Raw genomic sequence first — 14,176 nt, forward strand, 5'->3', positions numbered from 1 at the left:
TTTGTATTCTTTTGTGATTCTTGACATTTGTATTTAAATTGTAATATTTAGATATTTTTAGCAGGTAGCAACTATTCTATTTAAAATTATGTTTTGACTTTAGATTGTTATTCAATTCTAAAAACAAAAAATAAAGACAGAATCCCAGTAAAACAGATTCACCTGAAAGGTAAATTTATTTTGTGACTCATATACAGGCATATCCTCCTTATACTCAAAGTACGCAAGCTGAGCAGGGCTCCCGAAACACCAGGGGGCCCCCTCGCCCTCAAAGATGATTTAATGTTAGTTTAGTTTTTGAATTTGGCCAGCTTATGAAAACCGCTTATGTCCTTTCTTTTAATGTGGTGCGCTGTCGCCCTTTCTACATAAAAATCAGTCAAATCATGTAACGTGAATGAAGAGTTGAAAGCGTAGCGTGCCGCGGAAGAGACACCATTTCTCAAGCGCTTTCCGTGAACGCGATTTGATACGGAGTGAACACAGACAAAGGCATTTCATTTATTCATAACTCAGTTCAGACAGTCATTGCATAAGGCATGGTTTTAATCTAAAATGCTTAATGTTACTTAAAGCTGGGGTAAGTGATTTCTGGTAGCCAATGTTGATATCAAATCACCAAAACAAACATGCCCCTACCCAAAAAGGGTCTCGCCCCTATTATGATAGCTCCACCCCACACATTATGGTGGAATCTGCTGTATTAAACTTATCTTACTTTTTGGACACACTTTGGGAGCTGATGCTTGAAACAGAGTGGAGGAGGTTTAGACGCTCCAGGATTATAGAGTGTGGAAATGAATGTGTCTTTATCATAGCTAAGGGAATGGCAATAGGATTGCAGATAAACAAACAAGCAAACATGACACATGAGCATATTCAAGCAAAAGCCAGCATATATTAGTTCTGTGAAACAAAGCAAAACCAATCTTACTCAGCTATCGAAAAGAAACAAAGCAACCTTGGGGTCCGACCACATGCCTTCCGCTCAAGTTCTCTCCAGCGCTGGAAAGCTGATCCGAAATTTACACGGGTCCTATTTCTTGCCTTATTGTAAGCTGCCTTTTGTTCTGCAGACATTTTCCTCATTTTTTTTTTTTATCTGCCATCTCTATCTTTCTGTCATTGCTAGGGTTGGGAACCAAGTTTCTTATTCAGAACCGGTTCTGTTCTTTGAAAAGAATCGGAACCGTAAGCAATTTCTAAATAAAATATTATATAACCAGGCCAGGAACAGACTAACAAAGGAGATCAGAGTGACTAAAAAAACCACTCGGAAAAGCTTAGAAAAGAGCTGTCAGCAAACGATCCGGCGTCAGTATGGACTGGTCTGATGAACATCACCATGTACAAGACACCTCCCCCACAGTCTGTGGAGAATCAACAACTGGCTGATGATCTGAACGTGTTTTACTGCAGATTTGAAAAGGATAGTCTACCACCCCCCATCCACTCCGATCTGCATTTCACACATTCACTGCAACCCCCTCCCTCCCTCACCATTCAACCTTTGCTTAAGGTCTGTGTAGAGGACGTGTACCGGGTCTTCAAGAAGCAGAAATCTAGAAAAGCTTCAGGCCCAGATGGTGTTTTACCTACCTGTTTAAAAGTCTGTGCTGACCAACTGGCCCCCATCTTCACACAGATTTTCAACAGATCACTGGAGCTGTGTGAAGTTCCCTGCTGCTTCAAACGCTCCACCATCATTCCGGTTCCCAAAAAGCCCAAAATTACTGGACTTAACGACTACAGACCTGTCACTCTCACGATCCTGGCCTACCTGAAGGACATCACTGGACCCTTGCTGGATCCTCTTCAGTTTGCCTACAGAGCAAACATGTCTGTGGATGATGCAGTCAACATGGGATAGCATTACATCCTGCAACACCTCGACAGACCTGGGAATTACGCAAGGATCCTATTTGTGGACTTCAGTTCGGCCTTTAATACCATCATGCCTGACCTTCTCACTGACAAACTCACACAGCTCTTCGTGCCCACCTCCATCTGTCAGTGGATCACCAGCTTCCTGACAGACAGGCAGCAGCTAGTGAGGCTGGGCAAACTCACATCCAGGACTATCACCATCAGCACTGGCGCCCTCCAGGGATGTGTTCTCTCCCCACTGCTCTTCTCTCTCTACATGAATGACTGCACTTCTAAGACCTCTCTGTCAAGCTCCTGAAGTTCGCAGACGACACTACAGTCATCGGCCTCATTAAGGACGGAGACAAGTCTGCTTACAGACAGGAGGTTGAGCAGCTGGCTGTCTGGTGCAGTCACAACAACCTGGAGCTGAACACTCAAAACAGTGGAGATGATCGTGGACTTCAGGAGAAACCTCCCTGCTCTCCCCCCACTCACCATCATGAACAGCACTGTGACTGCAGTGGAGTCATTCAGGTTCCTGGGCACCACCATCTCTCAGGACCTGAAGTGGGACACTCAGTAGACTCCATTGCAAAAAAGGCCCAGCAGAGGTTGTACTTCCTTCGCCAGCTGAGGAAATTCAACCTGCCACAGGAGCTGCTGAAACAGTTCTACTCTGCCATCATTGAGTCTGTCCTGTGTTCATCCATAACTGCTATATGGACCATGTCTGTATATTCTAAAGCGCATATATTAAAGGGTTACTCCACCCAAAAATGAAAATTTTGTCATTAATCACTTACCCCCATGTCGTTCCAAACCCGTAAAAGCTTCGTTCGTCTTCGGAACACAATTTAAGATATTTTGGATGAAAACAGGGAGGCTTGTGACTGTCCCATAGACTGCCAAATAAATACACTGTCAAGGTCCAGGAAAGTATGAAAAGCGTCAGAATACTCCATCTGCCATCAGTGTTTCAACCGTAACGTTATGAAGCAACAAGACTACTTTTTGTACACGAAGAAAACAAAAATAAAATTTTTATTCAACAATTCCTCTCCCCCCTGTCTCTCGAAATCAGCGAATTTTGGCAATTCTGAGCTGTAAGCAGATGGCGTACAGTCTTCTGTGTCAGCCAAGCTGTGCTGATGCGTTGTTTGCTTTCAAACCAAAGCGTAAATACACGTAAAAAATGTATCCTTGTGGCGCAGCTGATACAGAAGAGTGTACGCCATCTGCGTACTGCTCAGACAAAAAAAAATCTCGCTGCTTCATAATGGAGAGAGACAGAGGAGAGGAATTGTTGCATAAAGTCGTTACTTTTGTTTTCTTCGTGTACAAAAAGTATTCTCATCACTTCATAACATTACGGTTGAATCACTGATGGCAGATGGACTATTCTGATGATGCTTTACATACTTTCCTGGACCATGACACTGTTATTTATTTGGCAGTCTATGGGACAGTCTCAAGCCTCCCGGTTTTCATCCAAAATATCTTAAAATGTGTTCCGAAGACGAACAAAGCTTTTACAGGTTTGAAACAACATGGAGGTAAGTGAATTATGACAAAATTTTCATTTTGGGATGGAGTATCCCTTTAAAGTCTGTATTTTCTGCATGTCTCTGAGTGAATGAATCTCGCAATTTAATGTTCTACACACATGCACATTGCGCTCATGGGGTTTCCCCCTTCTGTCGTCTCACTATATAAACACATGAACTTTATTTTTAGAACTGCTCTGAGAGCCACTTCACCAGCAATTCACCATTTCTTTTAAGAAAACTATAGTCATATCATACACACACACACACACACACACACAGAGAGAGAGAGAGAGAAAGAGAGAGAGAGAGAGAAACCCAAAGGTCTTCACGACATAACCTGTCAAAATGAAAGTCTGGTTTAACCTGAATAAATATTGACAAACATATTACTATTGTAAAATGGAATGCATGTCTCATAATAATAATAATAATAATAATAATAATAATAATAATTCTATATGAATAATCACACAATTTTTCTTCCATATAATACATTAAACCACGTTGAGTATTTAAGCGCTTAAGTAAACTATGCTAGTCTACGCTGAGTTTATCCGCTTAGTTACCCTTAAACATACACAGGTATGTCACATATCCCGCTTTCGGGAATACCCCCCTGTTTTGTGTGACATAACATACCTCTTAAATAAATACAATTTAAATTCATGTCTTGTACACGTTAATGCACTTTGAAGGGAACATATACGCTCCCTTCAAACTGGAATCATGGCAGAATATCAACTTCACTCTGAGTTTCCAAACAGGACCCTGAGTTTCCAAAAAGTTGGGACCCTGCTCACCATCCGCTGTAGGGAGAGCTAACAGGGAAATAACCTGGTCTCTAAATGGAGTTGAGAGCACCTAAGGTACATAACCGCTTCATGGTTGTAGAATGACTTTACAGTCGTTAGGCCCAAATTCAAGACAGGAAGTGCTGACTAACAGCGCTTGCAAGTCACTTACTCATTTGACCGATGTTAAGGCCAAAAGAAGAGCAGTTTTGAGCGACATGGGCCACAGGCCAGCCGTTTGAAGTGGCTCAAAGGGAGGGCCCTTGAGGGTTATCAGGACTATATACATGCCCCATGTTGGGACAGTTCTAGGGCGAGGTGGGTTCAGTCTCCGAGCTCCTCTTAGTAACTTAACGACCAGGTCATTTCTACCAATTAAGCTGCCAGCCACATAAACCTTGGTGTGTGGAAGGGGTATGGCCCTTGTCCAACAACTCCTGAAGTAAGGTTAGCACGTGGGACACGTCACAAGAATATGGGTCCAGACTTCAAGCTAAACACCAATCACAGAAGACTGACCATTTAAGGGTGTAAAGACTTCTTGTAGATGGAGCTCTAGCCTCTAGAATGGTATTAGTGACTCTTGTGGGGAGCTGGCTAGACTCCTGTTGACAGGCCAATCATGAAGACTCCACAGCTGCAGCTTTGCTTGTGAGAGAGGGTCCCTCCTCAGTGGTATTGGCCACAGGGCTACAGACAGCAGTTGAATCAGCTCTGGGAATCAGCTCTTTGCTGAGTTAATGCCACTAGGAGGAGTAAGCATTAATTCATTTACAAAGAAGTTTCATAGGAATGAACTGAAAACACTCACTCTGCTCTGCACCAGTGGACATTCCCTGTTAGCCACAGTTTCATTCCTGTGTGTAATGCAGCTCACCTTCACCGAATGTGTTGATGACACCAAGGGTTGATGTTTCTTGCGCAGCTCCATTTTTAACATGTCTTGACTGTTGCACAGTCTGACATTAATGACAGCTGAGATCCTACAGTGTGACATGAGGATCATGTTCTTGCAGTCTGACAAGCAGCAATCGTAAAGGACTATTATAAATCGCACAGTGTTTGCCCAGGTTAAGGATGTCCATTCCAATGTTCCTAGAGATTACGGCAGTTTGGATCCTACCTCCCTTGTGAAGACTTCAGATGATGCCAATATTTACAAAGACTTCAGATGACAGCAACTATAGAAAGACATGCAAAACTGGCAGATATTATTTATTGTAATCATTGCCTTAAACGTAAGTTTGGTTATTTTCAACCCGTTTTGTATCATTACGATGGTGGTAATGTATGTGAAAAAACAATGTTTACTCTTTCTCTGAGTTATGTATACTGAGATATGTCCATTTATTTGTCAGCAAAATTCTGACAGATGATGCAAAACTGCAAATTTAACCTTTAATAATGTTTTTTTCTGTTTTTTTTTTTTTTTTTTTTTTATCTTACTGCAATTTATGGACATTAGTTTGTTGCCAGAAGATGCACCCCAGTGAGTCATAGTCACCTCTGCATGTTTATAAGGATATTTTGTGATTGTAACCTTGAAACATGCATTTTCTGTCAACCTGCTTTGAAATGGTATGTTTTGTGAAAAGCGCTGTAGCTTTAATACAGTTAACCATGGTTTTACTATAGTAAAACTCTAGTTATCATGTTTTATTTTCCCAAACCATGGTTTTGATATCTACTACAGTAATATTATAGTAATGCTGGAGTAAAACTGTGGTAACCATAGTAACCATAGTTTTTGAAACCATAGTTTGTAGTTACTAAGGTTTACTATTATGATGTAGTAGTCGAGAGAATGCAAATGATTTGAAAAATATTTTTTCCCACCACCATGGCCCTTTAGGGGCTCCGTAGAAATGTACGTCTCACATGTGGAATTATTAAATAATAACCCCAACAACCATCTTAAACCAAAGGTCTAATTTCATCTTTTAAATATTTTTTACCTCAACGAATCTAAAAACAATAAAGTATCCATAAATCTCTCATTAGCGACAAACTTGATATTTAACATAAAATCACAAATTTTCCAGAGAAAATTTACAATCCAGAGATCACTTATCCTCAAAACTGTTTAGACTGACAATCTTACAAAAGTTGATATTCAGATGAATAAATAAAAACAAAAATACATACATAAAATAAAATAAAAAAAGTCCATTCATCACGTTATAAAGGGATACTCCACCCCAAAATAAAAAATTGGGTCAATCACTTACCCCCATGTTGTTCCAAACCCGTAAAAGCTCTGTTCAAAATCCGCGCCACAAGGATGCACTGTTTTATTTCAAATCAAAGCTACATACACGTAGAAACAGCGCATGCTTGCAGTGCAGATGACACAGAAAAGCATACACAGCATACGGTGATATGGAGAGCCACAGGGGAGACTGTTGACAAAGGAATTATAGAATAAAGTCATTATTTTTGTTTTCTTCACTTACAAAAACTGTTCCTGTCACTTCATATAACCCAGATTGCATGTCTGATGGCAGATGGAGTATTCTGATGATGACTTTCATATCTTTTATGGACCTTGACACTGCTATTTACTTGGCAGTCTATGGGACAGTCTCAAACCTCGAGGTTTTCGTCCAAAATATCTTAAATTGTGTTCTGAAGACGAACCAAGCTTTTACGGGTTTGGAACAACATGGTGGTTAGTGATTAATGACAAAATTTTCATTTTGGGGTGGAGTATCCCTTTAAGATTTTGTACCATCTATGGTAAAGAAATAAAAAAAGCTATAGGGGGTCATCTTGCCCCATCGCACCCTACGTTTCAGAGAAAACAGCAAACACACATCCAAAAAAAAAAAAAAAAAAAAAAGTCAATCCCAAAGTCAATGGATTTATTTCCGTTGCAGTGAAGTTGTTCACAGTATAGTTACAAGGGGATACATTAGCGGCAATTCTATTTTTCCCCGCTCTGTATTAATCAAATCTGTGATACATCACAATCCAGATTCGCTCCTTTTTTCTCCCGAAGTACAAAATAGGAAGGACAACAATGTGTATTGCTTAGATTACATCTCCGCTTATTCTCCTCGCTGTATGTTCCCACAAGTGATCAAGTGTTAAGAAATCCCAGACCACCATCATGAGCATGAGCAGCAGCAGAGCATGTGGCCAGACAGCGTTCACGTTAAGGGAGATGAGAGAAAAACGACCAACTGAAAATGAAGGCATGATAACGGGGAAATAAGCTGATGATGAAAAAGGTGAAGGGAAGGAGATATTTAACATCCACAACATCATGCAAATTAAAGCTGAATGTCGGACATGCAATACGAGAGATAGTCAGGAGCAGCAGGATCCCCTTGATGGTTTTAAGAAAGTCGTTTGCCCAAAGTTATCTATTTACAACATGTGATTTGAGCTCATCCACCTGTTTTACACGCACAATGAGATGAGTGACAAATATCAATACTTTATTATCCCCCCCGCCCCCCCCCCCAAAGAGGCTAGTCTACATTCTTAGGGGCCGTTTACGCGACAACGTTTTCAGCCAAAAACAGGAAACTTTTCATGCGTTTCTACTGTTCGTTTATATGACAACGGTGTTTTGGGGACTGAAAACGCATATTTTTGAAAACAGGTTTCAAAGTGCAAGTTTTTGAAAACGGCACCGTTATCGTTTCCATGTAAACACCCAACATGGGAATCATGGTACTGTTGTTGCTGCTCAAGAGTTTGCTAACCCTTCTTCAGCAAAGTATGGATTTACTTCACCAATATTACAACCAACAGTGGAGACTAGGAGACGCATCATAGACAACATATAATCGTCACTTCCCTACAGGTACTGTTTACTTACACGGTGACAGCGCCAACTACTGGCCTGGCATACGTTATACATAGTTTTTGGCTGTTTTTGCAGATATGTGTAAATGTGGATCGTTTTGAAAACGTTGTCATGTATACGTGAAACTTTTTAAAAACGTAAGAGAAAAACTTTTCCATTTTTGACTACATCGTTGTCATGTTAACGTAGCCTTAAATTATCAGTAAATAATTTAACATATACTACAAGCTCTTTAATCTGTTCAAAGCCAGGAAAGAAAGAGTGCTTCATTCACAAAATTGGATAAGTGTTATACACAAAACACAAGATCCTTCAAACAATCTGATGAGTCACCCTGATGCAAACAATAAAATCTCAACCACCCAGTTTTGTATATATAAATATTCCCAACTGAATAAATTAAAAAAAGACGAAAACACATAAATAAGTTACAAAAAAAGGGTAAAAGGTCTCTGAATCCTGCAGATGTTTCTCAATAAAAAGTAAACACAAAATAAATACAAATTGAAATTACATTAAGCATAATCGTCATTCAAAACTAACATTTCATGAACGCTACATGAGAAAAAACAGGAAGTGGCAACACAATTCATCTAAGCAATGTCACTGATAGACATTTGTTACATAAGAAATATTTTCAGTCTGTACAACAGAATAGATCATTTACTGTGACGCCCCCCTCCCACCCCTGTGTCCCAGTCCACAGCCCACCCCAAAGTTCATCCCCACCATTTTTCAAATAGGATCTCCAAATCTTGTACAGCAATGACACTGAGTCCATAAAATGTTTTAAATTCTTCATTTCACAAAGAAAGACTATATCGAAAAGAATACAATCCAACCACGGTCCTCGAGGGCAACTCCTCAAACACGTGCGTTATGATATCCAGAGTTCCATTCTCCGTTTGTAACGATGTCCGGTATGTACGTCTGTGTGTTTGTGTGTGCATGAGCAGAGAAGGGAGGAAAGAAGACGAGCAAGGAAAAAAAAAAAGTATGTTTAAATAAAAAGTTGAATTGTGGGTTAGCTTAGTGAGAATTCATAAACATCTTTATTTTAAGGCTTCACTCCAAATCCTCGGACATGTGTGGCTGTATGTACAGTAGCTGCAGAAGGAAGGAGTTGAGGAATAGGTTGGAGCTCTTGTTGGTGTTTGGGGTGCTTAGATGCATCAGAATGAGGAGTTTCCCTCAGCTGCTTGTACTGAACTTCCTGTGTAATGTGCCCTCCATCAATGTGCCATACATGAATCTTGTGCAAGAGCAGGACTTGGGGCTTTAACACGTTTTCTGGATAATTCCTGGTAGCAGAAATAAATAAAGGCATCATAAAACAGAACATAACGAGACACCGTGAAGAACAAACAACACTGGAGAAAAAAAAAATTGGGCATGTGTCTCTGTATGCGGCTTTTGTGAAGTGTTGGGTCAGTACATACAGTACTTCAATATTCAATCCATAATATAAAACTTTGTAGAGGCTTGGTTAAAACCAACTTGAGTCAATAACATCCTTTCATCATGACTGGATTCTTTTAGTTTATTTTATTTTATTTATTTTAAAACTAGTATATAGTATTTCTCCTGGTTTTAAGGTTGTTCCTGTGTCCCAACTGATGGTGCCATCTTGGCTTTGTCTTGGCCAGATGGACATTTGGAGTCATTAGGCTCAGGCTCATGTCTCTTGCTGTTGGCATGCTTGGGCGTGCCGTGCGGATGGGACACCTGCCCGTTCTTCTCGTCTGAAAAGAGCTGTTTAATTACGTCAAAGAAGTTACTCAATGGGTTGCCTGGGTGCACAGATGGGAAAAGAGGAGAAGAACAAGAAAACAAGAGAGAGAGAGACAGAGAACAAATACATGAACAATGAGGATCACAGACGAGGCAAGGTGAGATGATGAGAGGCAGGATGAGACTGCATTAACTGGAGACAATAAGCCATGTATCGGAACACACTGACATGGATACAGCACACATCTGCAGGCATGTTAAACTGTTTGACAGTACAGCTATATTATTGTTCAGAGGTCTTATTGAGTATCTATGGCTGAACAGTCTCCATCTGATCTGTGATCATCACTGGATGGAATGGAAAGATATGTGACAGTGCTGATTCATTACAAAGAAAATCAAGGTAGATGGTCAAAGACTTGTTCTTAATTAGACATCATACCTCAAATTCAGGATATATATCCCAAATTGTGTATATATACATGAATGAAGGATTTAGCAAATACTTTAAGCTATATATACACATTAGGGGTGTAAAAATGCATTGGTACACCTGACAATGAAAACTGTCTGATTGATTCACTTAAAAGAACTGGTTCTTAAGAAACAATTGTATGTGAATTGGACTAACTCCGGTCATGCTGTGTTCTTTTTATTCAGTTAATAGAACCGAAACAGACTCATGGGATTTTATAGAATTATAGAATCAGCCTATACTTGTTGTGTATTATACTTGTATTTTTTGACTCCCTTAAAAGAACTGGATTTTAAGAACAAACTCTTTTTATTCCCCCATGTTTTTGGACTACATTGCTCATGCTGTATGTTTTTGTGAAGAACTGGTTCAGAGGAAACATTTGTTAGCAAATCTGACTTCTCTGGTCATGCTCTATTATTTTGATTCACTTAAAAGAATCAGTTTATAAGCTTCATTCATTTGTGCATAGGACTTTACTGGCTGGATTGTATTTTTTTGACTAACTTAAAAGAACCAGTCCATAAGAATCATTTGTTCACAAATTGGACTACACTGGCCGTGCTGTTTGTTTTTGACTCACTCAAAAGAATCTGTTCATGAGAATCATTAGTTTGTAAATCTAACAAAACTAGTCACAATACATGCTTTTTACTCACTTAAAAGAACTAGTTCAAAATAGTCGTTTGTTAAGGACTACACTGTTTTCAAATCAGTAAAAGAGATAGTTCGCCCAAAAATGAAAATTCTGTCATTAATTACTCACCCTCATGTCGTTCCAAACCCATAAGACCTTCGTTCAACTTTGGAACACAAATTAAGATATTTTTGATGAAATCTGAGAGCTTTCTGACCCTCCGCAGACAGCAAGGTAACTATGGCATTCAAGGCCCGGAAAGGTAACAAGAACATTGACAATATAGTGCATATGACATCAGTGGTTCAGACATAATTTAACGAAGCTATGATTATACTTTTTCTGCGAAAAAAAACTTTATTCAACAATTATTCTCTCCCGAGTTTACCATCTACCGTCTCTCTATCGAGAGTAACAACATATGCACATGCTTTCCTCTGCTTGTAAACAAGGCGTCAGCAGCATCACGCGCATGTGTCGTGTTACTCTCAATAATGATGAGTAATGATGATGGTAACTCGCATGAGAAGAATTGTTAAATAAAGCTGTTATTTTTGTTTTCTTTGTGCACCAAATGTATTCTCGTAATTTTGTAAAATTACGGTTGAACCACTGATGTCACATTGACCATTTTAACGATGTTCTTACTACGTTTCTGTGCCATGACCGTGATAGGACCCCTGCTGTCTTTGTCTATATCTTGGCTTTTATCAAAACATATCTTAATTTGTGTTCCGAAGAAGAACGAAGCTCTAACGGGTTTGAAACGACATGAGAGCGATTAATTAATGACAGAATTTTCATTTTTGGGTGAATTATCCCTTTGAAAAAGAACAGGTTCATAAGAATCATTCATTTATAAATCAGATGACACTGGTCACACTGTATGTTTATGATTCACTTTTAAAGAACTGGTTCAAGAAAATCATTCATTCATTGGATCAAACTACAAGCTGTACGTTTTTCATTCACCTGAAAGAACAGGTTTAATTATTTGTTTGAATCTGACTACACTGGTGGTGCTGTATGTTTCTGACTCACTTAAAAGAACTGGTTTATAATAGCCATTTGTTCAGGAATCATTTTACGCCATATGTTAGACCCTATAAATGTTGCTTAAAAAAGTTGAAATTAATGCAATCATGAACAAATTTCATGATGTATTGCATGATTTACTAATAAATCATAATTATATAAAATCAGTGTCAGTGCATATATTTACACCCTGGTATATATATACAGCTAAATATATTCATGCTAAATTCATAATTTCTGATTCAAATCAAAGGCCAAAAATGAAATCTCATAAATGGATTGAAATTTAGTGGTACAAATTGTTGCAGATTCTGAATACACCTGACAGCTGGCCCAGAAGGATTAACTACACACCATATTTGACACCAACACAGGCTTGCAAACCATCACCTCTTTTTCCAATTTCTTAAGTGACTGAGCAGCAGCGGCCTGATAGCACAAGCTGTAACATGGCAGACCGTGGCCTATGTGAACACTAGAGTAGATTGCCTTAGTTCCAGAGCTTGTCTCTGAGTCTCTCAATACAATCTGGACTCCTCTCAACATCATGACAGAAAGCTCAAAACTGCTGCTTCCCTAGAAGACAGGCTGCTTTGCCACAGCCTAAGAGACTCTCAAAGAGACATGACAGCTGTGGCAGCTTTGAGACACACAGGATACTGGTTCAGCATTTCTACTGTGAGCCATTATAAATGTTCATCTCCATTTAGATTTATGCTGGGTAAACTATTGCAGACACAGAAAACTACCAGTACAGCATGGCTATTTTTTCTCTTATGAGACGTGTGCTGAGCTCCAGTGAAATAGCTCTGGGCTAAAGACAATGGATTTATGTCTCACACACGATAAAATTAAATTTGTAGCTACGTTATTTCTGAATTTAACCCCACTAGGTTAAGCCAATCTGAACTGACATAATATTAAGATCCACAGCTATGGAATCTTACAACCTCGATAAAGTAAGAAAGCAGCTGAAACGGCAAATAATCTGTCAGAGCTATACAATAACGCTTATTGTATTTTTGCTCAGATCTTGTGTATGTTAGTGAGATTACATGACAAATTATTATTATTGATTACTGTTTTTCTTCTAAATCATTATTAATCTAAGAGCAAACACATACTGACACAGACTGATGCTTGTTTTAATACTCATATTGTATGTATAGGGCCCTACATAAGTAAGTCACGCTAAGAAATCTAGTCTCATTAGAATTCTGCCCCTCATTATACAGTGATTCTACAGATGATTACTTCTATTGTAAAAGTCCCAAATGATCAACATGCCAATGAAATGCTCAGAGAAAGGAGGTGCTGAGATACATGCTGACATAAAAGCCAGACATCACCTTTAAATTAAAAACCTGGTTGAACAGATTCATAAACCCTGGAGATTAAATGTTTAAATAAATGAGGCCTTTCACAAAAGTGATTCAGATGCAACAATTGACCCACAAAAACAAAGTAAAATGATGCAAGAATTGGATACGGAGATAAAAACAACATGAAGAATGAAGTGTTTTCACTCTAGAGAATTTAAACTTTCATGGATTGTCCAATCAAGTGAGATCATGCACACACACTCCCACACACACACATCTCTGCATATTTAAAATTTAAAGGGATAGTTCATCCAAAAATGACATTTCTGTCATCACTCACCCTTATGTCATTTCAAACCCATATGATTTTTCATTCAAAATACAAATGAAGATATTTTTATGAAAACTTAAAGAGATTTCTGCTTCTCCACTGAAAGTTTGTGCAAACCAACCTCTGATGCATCAAAGGTACAAAAAGAGATCGTCAAAATAATCCATATGAATCAAGCAGTTTAATACAACTCTTCTGAAGAGACACAAAATCCTGTCTCCTCTTCTGTTTTTCGATGCATTAAAGTTTTGTTTGCATAGACCAAAAAGAGACGGAGAGAAACCTTTCAGGAGGTGACACAAGGGTGAGTAAAGGGTGACAGAAATTTTATTTTTGGGGGAACTATCCCTTTAAAGGGTCTCGGTGTTTAAGTGCCACGCATTGGACTGCGCGTGTATGATAAAGTGACGTACACTGTGGCATAAGAGTTAAAAAAGACCTCTTACCACCCTTTGAACGCTTTCCTGTCAAAGGAACATGACATATTACTGTAACATGTCCAATCAAATCAAATATTCAGCCTTAAATGGCATTCTCAATGCACCCCATTGATTTTACAGTAACAACATGAACTCAGTGATTCAACCTCCTTGAACAGATGTTTATTACATGGCCACATCTGTT

The 14,176-nt window shown here is 38.9% G+C and overlaps 1 protein-coding gene across 8 annotated transcripts in view; it reads right to left on the reverse strand.

The window, feature by feature from the left end:
* Positions 1-7,054: 7,054 nt before the first annotated feature.
* LOC109101252 (serine/threonine-protein kinase BRSK2-like) overlaps positions 7,055-14,176 on the reverse strand; it is a 129,585-nt gene continuing 122,463 nt past the window's right edge. For 7 of the 8 annotated variants that reach the window (XM_042760665.1, XM_042760668.1, XM_042760663.1 and 4 more), the window contains one exon: positions 9,329-9,811. In XM_042760665.1, coding sequence (XP_042616599.1) covers positions 9,612-9,811 — 200 coding nt within the window. In that variant the 3' untranslated portion in view covers positions 9,329-9,611. The other variant, XM_042760664.1, reaches the window with a different exon arrangement.

The sequence above is a fragment of the Cyprinus carpio genome, chromosome A7, assembly GCF_018340385.1.
Source record: "Cyprinus carpio isolate SPL01 chromosome A7, ASM1834038v1, whole genome shotgun sequence".
In the NCBI taxonomy this organism is placed as follows: domain Eukaryota; kingdom Metazoa; phylum Chordata; class Actinopteri; order Cypriniformes; family Cyprinidae; genus Cyprinus; species Cyprinus carpio.